General features: G+C 57.1%; 2 protein-coding genes across 2 annotated transcripts; both read right to left on the bottom strand.

Moving 5' to 3' along the window:
- Nucleotides 1–267: 267 nt before the first annotated feature.
- Nucleotides 268–582, bottom strand: LOC135317281 (feather keratin Cos1-1/Cos1-3/Cos2-1-like). Its single transcript, XM_064473239.1, has one exon. The coding sequence runs from the start codon at nucleotides 580–582 to the stop codon at nucleotides 268–270; it is 315 nt and encodes a 104-aa protein (XP_064329309.1).
- A 6,924-nt stretch (nucleotides 583–7,506) lies between these two features.
- LOC135317250 (feather keratin Cos1-1/Cos1-3/Cos2-1-like) lies at nucleotides 7,507–7,821 on the bottom strand. The gene has a single exon (XM_064473168.1). It carries the CDS (start codon nucleotides 7,819–7,821, stop codon nucleotides 7,507–7,509), a length of 315 nt encoding a protein of 104 aa, XP_064329238.1.
- Between the last annotated feature and the right edge of the window lie 983 nt (nucleotides 7,822–8,804).

Here is an 8,804-nt window from a genome sequence, read left to right on the forward strand (position 1 = left end):
GAGCAGCAGGGGCAGCCACTAAGATGCGGTGGAGCTCCTGCAGGGTGTCCATCTGCCCGCCCTGCAGAGGGAGGGAGGCCAACAGGTCCCCGCTAGGCTGGTGTGGGGAGGCGGTGACAGGAAAGGTAAAGAAGAGAGAGAAGGGATTAGAAGAGCAAAACAGTGGCCCGAGGAGGTGAATACAGTGCCCTGAAGCTCTGTCTCCTGTCCAGCAGCACCATGTTCTGAGGTCTTGGAAGTTCTTGGCCAAAGTTGTTGCCAGCCGCTTTAGCAGGGTCGACATCTGCTGCCACAGTAGCGGTTCGTAATGCAGGAGAGGTCAAAGCCCCCGGAGTTGATGGGCACTCCATCACAGCTGAGGATGCTGCCAACAGCAGCGGAGGTGGAGGAGCCCACAACGGTGTTCTGTGGGAAGGAGCTGAGGATGGGGCCGGGCAGGGTCACCACCACGGGGGAGGGCTGGATGACGACGGTGGAGTTCTGGCACTGCCTGACACAGGGCTCATTGCAGCTGTTGGCCAGCGGGGTCGGGCCACAGGGCGAGCAGGGCTGGCAGGGCTGGCACTTGTCGTAGCAGGACATGTCTCTGGTCCAACGGTGCACCTGGGAGAGAGGGCAGGGAAGAAGCAGAGCACAGGGATACATGAGGGGCAGCACTGCACCCAACCACAGTGGAGCCAAGGCACCTCCTGGCCCAGCACGCGCTGCCCAGCCCAAAGGCCACGAGCCACCTCAACTAAGTCCCAGCCCCTCTCTCTGGAAGACCTCCTCTCCCCTTCCCTCTCCCATGAGAATCAGTTCCCAGCCCTGGGCTAGGACAGCCCATATCGGCTGAGGCACCCATCGAGGAAAGACCTGATCCTGAAGGAGGAGGAGGAGGAGACGAGGCTTCACTCTCACCTGATTCCCAAGGAGAAGGAGGCGAGAGAAGTGGATGAGAGGGCAGAGAGTTGGGCTGCCTTTTATAGTAGACCTGCATTGCCTGAGGCCCAGAGGCACCCTTTGGGGAAGTAATAATTTTCTGACAAGCTCACGTCAAATGCGGACCATCCCGGCCAATGGGACGGGCTGTGTCCTGGCTTCCTGCACTGCTGCCTTTTCATTTCCTGGCTTATGCCACGTGCTTTCCCAGATGAAGGCTTCTGTAAGTGCTGGGAGGAGAGGCCTGAGGATTTCCAGGATGGAAACACGTCAGCGCAGGCAGAAGACTCAGATCAAGTGCTGGCGGCCTGCCGTGCAGGCAGGTGATGATGTGCACCTGGGTCATACCTGTGGGCTTGTTTGTGGCAAAGTTTGCAGGAAATGGGCATCGCTCTCATGCTTCTTGTCCGGGTGCACAAAGGCTCCCATGTGAGAGGTCATGTCACATCTAGCCCCCAGCATCTGCTCAGCAGAGTCCACAGTTGCGGATGTGGACTTGGTGATTGACGGTCGGACTTGGTGATCTTTTGGGGTCTTTTCCAACCTTGACGAGTCTATGTTTTCCTGGCTTGCGTTACGTGAGCATACAGATTTTGGCGTGCTCCCATGGAGGCACGCACGAGCACACGTCGGTCAGCCTGTACTTGTGTGAGCCTCATCATGGGGACGTGCGCAGGTCACAGCAGGGGGACTGTCCCGTGGTGCGTCCAGGAGAACTGCAGAGTAGCACGTTGCCCTTGCCAGAAGGAGCCCATCTGCAGCTGAACGGTGGTGCCTTTGGCCTGGCAGAGAGCTGCTCAGAGAACCAAAATGCACTCCCTTATGCCCTCTCGCGTCCTCCCTTTCTTGCTTTACGTACGGGGAGAAAGAGCAAGAAAGCCTGCCCGCCTATGCAGGCCGTTATCCTGGCATTGTATCCCCTGACGAGGCAGTGTTGCTGGTGACTGGGCGGGACAGAGGCTCCTCATGTCCACGCCAATGCCACCACTCAGCCTGGTGCTGAGTGAGGCAGGGCCTACGACCTCGCACCGAGTGGGTACTGGAGCGAAGGGACCAGGGTCCAGATGATGCTCTGCTGTGAGACGTGGGACTGACTTTCTGGGTGGCACAGGGAGAGTCAGGCAGCTGAGGACGCCTTTGGTGTTGAAGCACCAGGAGTCCCATGCTCCCCACAGAAACCTGAATCTGAGGGCACAGCACCTGTGTCTAGGAAGGCAGGGACATGTGCTTCAGGGCCCAACTGCAGAAACTCTGCTGCTGTTTCATGAGGGAGGTCAGGCAAGTTCCCTCTTTGTGACAGAGGCTGCAGGTACCTTGTAAGGGACCTAAGTGCGTCCTCCACCCTAGTCTGCCTTGTCTTTGCTCCAGCTTAGAGGCAGTGTAACCGAGGGCCACCCTTCTCCCTTTGTTGACCTTGCTGAGATCATGTCCAGGTGGTGCTGCTGGGAGGCTTCAGCCAGGCCTGACTGCCCTTCCCATGGGAGCCGCTTTCAAACTCAAGTTCAAGGACATTAGATAGCTGTCATATTAGAGCACTTATTCAAACTCTTTAAGCGTGAGGAATAATACCATTTCTCTTAAGCTTATTCAGCATTCCATCCGTGCCTTACTGAAGCCTGGACTGGTTCCTCTCTCTTGGAATTCGTATCCCTCTAACTGTGCCTCATACTCTCTTGGACCCGCTGCAGCCTGTTTCTGTGGCAAGGCTTTGGGAGGTGGGGAAGAAGGGTGCAGGGGTGCCCCCTGTGAGAAGAATCCAGTGGCTACCGCCATGTCTGACAGAGCCAGTTCCAACCGGCTCCAACACGGACTATCTGCTGCACAGCGCTGAGCCCGTTAGCAATGCTGGCTAACACATCTTAGAGAAAGGGCAAAAGCCTACACAGGAAATGAGGAATGGAGAGAGTAAACCATTTGAGAAACAGTCCCGCAAACACCAAGGCCAGAGGAAAGGGAGGAGGAGGAGGAGGAGGAGGAGGTGCTTCAGGCAATGGTGCAGAGATTGCTGGGCAACCTGTGGGAGAGACCACGGTGGAGCAGACATCCACATGGAGGATCCCGCGCTGGACCAGGAGCCCATGGAGGATCCCACGCTGGACCAGGTGGATATCCCCTGCTGGAAGTGTGGCCTGTGCAGAGCCCACGCTGAAGCAGGCTCCTGGCACCAACTGCGGGCCCTGGAGGACCCCCATGCCGGGGCAGTCTTATCCGGAAGGGCTGCAGGCCGTGGACTGGACCTATGATGGAGCTGGTCTTGAAAGACTGCAGCCTATGGGAAGGACTCATGCTGGAGCAGAGAAAAATGTGAGGAGAAAAGAGCGGCAGGAAGGAACTGTTGTGTCCTGCCACAACGCTCCCCCATTCCACAGTACACTGTGCGGCTTGCGGGTGGAGGAGATGGAGAGCCATGAACGAAGGAGGGAAGTCGAGGCTGTGAAAAAGAGGTGGGCATGGAGGTGTTTTAGAGGGTTTTGGTCTGTTTCTCACCATCCTGCTCTATTTGTAATTGGCACTATGTTAAATGAATCTTCCCCAAGTCGAGCCTGCTTTAAGGGTGGCAGCATTTGGTAAGTAATCCCCCTGTCTTTACCTTGACCCACAACCTTACTTTCACCTGACTTTCTCCTTACTATCTCCTTCTGCCCTGTGGAGGAGGGAGCGTGAGAGATCAGCCGGGTGTGTTTGGAAGCCAGCCAAGGTCTCCCTGGTTCTGCAACAACTATGGTAATTAGAAGTGCCATGTGTGCTTTTTACATTGCCATGCTTTTCTTTTTTTCCTGCTTCCTATCTATGCCATCAGGAGCAGTCTCTTCCTCCCACTGTTGTTCCCTTCAGAGGACGGTGGGCAGTGATGTCAGGTGGCCTTTGTGCTTGTGTACCTGGGCACCAGTGGCAGGTTTAGAGCCATGGGCAGAGCACAGCTCACCAAACCTCCTGCCATAGCCTCAAATGTACAAGGAGTCCCCACGGTCTGCGCGGGAGGAAAGCCGTGAATGGGAGCTACTCTCTTGATGACCTGCTGTGCTGGTTTTGGCTGAGAAGGGGTTAATTCTCCTCCGGGGTGGGGTGGGGGGTGGGGGGGTGGGGGTGTCGACAACCTTGCCAGCTTCCCGCGCTCTGCCGCGTCGGCGGGAGGCTGGGAGGGGCAAGGCCACGGCCGGGGCGGCTGACCCCGACTGGCCAATGGCATGTTCGTTCCATACCATGTGACACCATGACCAGTATAGCAAGGGGGGGCAATCTGCGGCTCAGAGGAGGCATGGCTTTGGGTCGGCGGGCGGTGAGCGCTTGCGTCGCTTGTGGTTTGTTTCGGCGGTTCATTCCCCTCCCCTCTCCCTTCCCCTCCCCCCCACCCCGCGTTTCGCGCCTATCGTTGTTCTCTTTACGTTGCATTTTTGTTGCTGTTTCTTTTAATTTTAATTATTTCACTGTTCTTATCCCAACCCACGAGCGTTACCCTTCTGATTCTCTCCCCCATCTACCGGTGGGGGAGTGAGCGAGCGACTGTGTGGGGCTGAGCTGCCGGCTAAACCACGACACCTGCTCTCTTCAGCTCTTTCTGACTCTGCTAGGAAGAGTCCTGCATGACAACTGGTGACAGAGAAGAAACACCCACTCCCTTGGCTGCCTCAGACCCCCTCCACCTTGCATTTCTTTCCCCAACCATCCAGCCCCTCACTGGCTCTCTTTCCCAGCCCGTTCCCTCTCAACGTCTCCCAGGCAGGTCAGTGCAGATGATCTCGGCTGTCTTTGTAGGCCCAAATTTCTGAGGTTCAAGCACCAAAGGCTGTTCTCCACGAGCGGTAGGCGTCAGGGGAGGAGGGACCTAGGAGAAGGGGCCCAGTACAGTTCTCTTCTCTTGGCAGCCTGGCAGGAGGCCCTTCTGTGCAAGGCTGAGCTGTGGGCAAAGGCCCTCAGCACTCCCGTGGCAGCCCTATTTCCCCTACGCGCCCAGAGATCTGCACCCAAAGATCCTCTTTCTGAGAGGGGCTGGGGTTGGTGGCCTGAGGGAAAAGAGAAGGTGGTGAGAGAGCTTCTGCCATGGAACTGTTCTTCCCTCGCGCGCCAGGATGGGATTGTACTTGCCGTGAGCTGCAGAGAGAGAGCCTGGGCTGTTCTGGTCGGTGCTCTCTCTACAGTACCATGGGAGGAAGGGTCAGTCGCTCACCTGTGTCTTCTTTTAGGCCCATGCAAGAAACCCTTTTTGTCCTGGAGGTGCTCGTTCTGATGGGAGGTGGGGATGTGCAGTGCGCCAGGCACCTCAGCCTTGCAAATCTGTGCAACCACCCGCTGGGCCGCACGGGGCACTGCATGGTGTGGCAGAGGAAGAGGGGATCTGCCCTAGCTATCGTTGCCCTTGGATGTTCTCACTGATTATTCACCCGATTAACACCTGGCTCAGACGCTGGTGCCGTTGGTGGAAGTTTGGGGATTTTTTGATCGTGGGAAGGTTCATACAGAAAGCAGCCTTCCAGCTCTTCAAGGAGTTAGTCAGCAGGACCCCCTGGGAAGAGGTCCTCAGGGACAAGGGAACAGAAGTGCCGGCAGACCTTGGAAGGTGCATTCCATAGAGCACAGGAGCTCTCAGTTGCCAGGTGTAAGAAATCCGGCAAGGAAGGGAAGAGAGCAGTACGGCTGAGCTGAGATATGCTGGTCAAACTAATGAGCAAGAGGGAACCGCGCAAGCAGTGGAAGCAGTGGAAGCGGGGACAGGCAAGGGATGCAAAGAATAACTAAAGGGCTTCTACAGGTACGACAGCCAGAAAAAGAAGGCTAAAGAAAGTGCACCCGCCCTGCTGAACAAGAATGGTTGCCTAGTATCAAGAGACGAGGAGAGAGCTGAGGTACTCAACAACTTTCTTGCCTCAGTCTTGGCTGGTAGCCTCTCTCCTCAACCCTCTCAAGCCAATGGACCGCAGGATGGAGATGAGGGGGCTAAAGCCCCTCCCACCACCTGAGGAACCGGAACACCCACAAGTCTATGGGACCTGACGAGATGCATCCCAGAGTCCTGAGGGAATTGGCTGGTGGAGCTGCCAAGACACTCTCCATGGTCTCGAAAGGCCATGGCAGTCAGGTGAAGTCCCTGGGGAGTGGAAGAAGGGAAAGAGTGTGTCCATCTTTGAAAAGGGTAGAAAGGAGAACCTGGGGAGCTACCGTCCTGTGAGCCTCACCTCTGAATGGGAAGGGGGGTTGCGGACTCTGCGTTACACATAGTCTCTGCCACTCCTTCCTCTTCACGCTGCTCCCCTGCTCCACGGTGGGGTCCCACCCACGGGAGAAGGTCCTTCACAAAATTCTCCAACGTGGGTCCTTCCACCGGGCTGCATTTCTTCACGGGCTGCTCCACCGTGGGTCCCCCACGGGGTCACAGCTCCTGCCAGAGGACCTGCTCCAGCGTGGGCTTCTCTCCGCAGGAGGGCAGTTCCTGCCAGGAACCTCTTCCAGTGCAAGCTCTTTACGGGGTCACAGTGTCCTTCACGGTACATCCACCTGCTCCGGGGTGAGGTCCTCCGTGGTCAGCCCACGACCTGAGGGCAGGAAGGGCATGAGTGGAACCTCACACGGTTCGTGGGGCGCTGTGTGCCCGAGATGTTATTGTGCGCCAAGCGGTGCCTCCAGGAGTTCCTTTTCTGCTCCCAGGAGACCACGGATGGATGCCAGGATTTAGAGCATTGCCTGTGGCTGAAGGCCAAGGTCCAAAAGGAACTTTCAAAGTATAACTGAAAAGCATAACTAGATGTTAGCATTAACAGTCATTTGCGCCACAAGGCATTTGCGCAGGGAAGGTGGACAGCTGAAACAAGCCATGAGGGCCTTGTGGGGGTGTTGGCTTCGCAGGGAGTGTGGCCGATACTAATCCTGACTTGTGCATTACCTCAGGCCTGCCTATCTGGAGAGCAGCTGGGCCCTGCCAGGTGCTGAAGGGCTATAGGAGGTCGCTATCTCACCTGCCTGTGCCCATGTGTACCGGCTACGGGCTCTAGATGGCGTAATGCAGTGGAGGGGAAGGTGGAGAGGAGGCTGTGGGCTGTCCGTGTGCATTCTTGTCTTCCCATTCCCCACTCCTGCCGCCCTTTGGAGCCATGCTCTCGCTGATAGCCATTGGCTGTGGAGTAGCCAGGGTTGTCTTTGTTAGCTCCAGGGGAAAGGGCACAAACCAAAATCTACTGCGGTGAGTCCCACCCTCCCCTTGCTCCACCTCTTCCCTGAGCAGACTGGAAGAGCTGCCGCAGAAGGAAGGAGGACTCGCAGGCCCAAGCTTGGATGCAGCACAACTTTAATGAGTCCAAAGAAGAAAAGGAGGTGGTTCACAGAGAGCAGCAGGGGCAGCCACTAAGATGCGGTGGAGCTCCTGCAGGGTGTCCATCTGCCCGCCCTGCAGAGGGAGGGAGGCCAACAGGTCCCCGCTAGGCTGGTGTGGGGAGGCGGTGACAGGAAAGGTAAAGAAGAGAGAGAAGGGATTAGAAGAGCAAAACAGTGGCCCGAGGAGGTGAATACAGTGCCCTGAAGCTCTGTCTCCTGTCCAGCAGCACCATGTTCTGAGGTCTTGGAAGTTCTTGGCCAAAGTTGTTGCCAGCCGCTTTAGCAGGGTCGACATCTGCTGCCACAGTAGCGGTTCGTAATGCAGGAGAGGTCAAAGCCCCCGGAGTTGATGGGCACTCCATCACAGCTGAGGATGCTGCCAACAGCAGCGGAGGTGGAGGAGCCCACAACGGTGTTCTGTGGGAAGGAGCTGAGGATGGGGCCGGGCAGGGTCACCACCACGGGGGAGGGCTGGATGACGACGGTGGAGTTCTGGCACTGCCTGACACAGGGCTCATTGCAGCTGTTGGCCAGCGGGGTCGGGCCACAGGGCGAGCAGGGCTGGCAGGGCTGGCACTGGTCGTAGCAGGACATGTCTCTGGTCCAACGGTGCACCTGGGAGAGAGGGCAGGGAAGAAGCAGAGCACAGGGATACATGAGGGGCAGCACTGCACCCAACCACAGTGGAGCCAAGGCACCTCCTGGCCCAGCACGCGCTGCCCAGCCCAAAGGCCACGAGCCACCTCAACTAAGTCCCAGCCCCTCTCTCTGGAAGACCTCCTCTCCCCTTCCCTCTCCCATGAGAATCAGTTCCCAGCCCTGGGCTAGGACAGCCCATATCGGCTGAGGCACCCATCGAGGAAAGACCTGATCCTGAAGGAGGAGGAGGAGGAGACGAGGCTTCACTCTCACCTGATTCCCAAGGAGAAGGAGGCGAGAGAAGTGGATGAGAGGGCAGAGAGTTGGGCTGCCTTTTATAGTAGACCTGCATTGCCTGAGGCCCAGAGGCACCCTTTGGGGAAGTAATAATTTTCTGACAAGCTCACGTCAAATGCGGACCATCCCGGCCAATGGGACGGGCTGTGTCCTGGCTTCCTGCACTGCTGCCTTTTCATTTCCTGGCTTACGCCACGTGCTTTCCCAGATGAAGGCTTCTGTAAGTGCTGGGATGAGAGGCCTGAGGATTTCCAGGATGGAAACACGTCAGCGCAGGCAGAAGACTCAGATCAAGTGCTGGCGGCCTGCCGTGCAGGCAGGTGATGATGTGCACCTGGGTCATACCTGTGGGCTTGTTTGTGGCAAAGTTTGCAGGAAATGGGCATCGCTCTCATGCTTCTTGTCCGGGTGCACAAAGGCTCCCATGTGAGAGGTCATGTCACATCTAGCCCCCAGCATCTGCTCAGCAGAGTCCACAGTTGCGGATGTGGACTTGGTGATTGACGGTCGGACTTGGTGATCTTTTGGGGTCTTTTCCAACCTTGACGAGTCTATGTTTTCCTGGCTTGCGTTACGTGAGCATACAGATTTTGGCGTGCTCCCATGGAGGCACGCACGAGCACACGTCGGTCAGCCTGTAC

Source organism: Phalacrocorax carbo, chromosome 25 (genome assembly GCF_963921805.1).
Source record: "Phalacrocorax carbo chromosome 25, bPhaCar2.1, whole genome shotgun sequence".
Taxonomy (NCBI): domain Eukaryota; kingdom Metazoa; phylum Chordata; class Aves; order Suliformes; family Phalacrocoracidae; genus Phalacrocorax; species Phalacrocorax carbo.

Coding starts and splice junctions, on each gene's coding strand:
- LOC135317250 (XM_064473168.1), bottom strand. CDS start 7,821: ATGTCCTGCTACGACCAGTGCCAGCCCTGCCAGCCCTGCTCGCCCTGT.
- LOC135317281 (XM_064473239.1), bottom strand. CDS start 582: ATGTCCTGCTACGACAAGTGCCAGCCCTGCCAGCCCTGCTCGCCCTGT.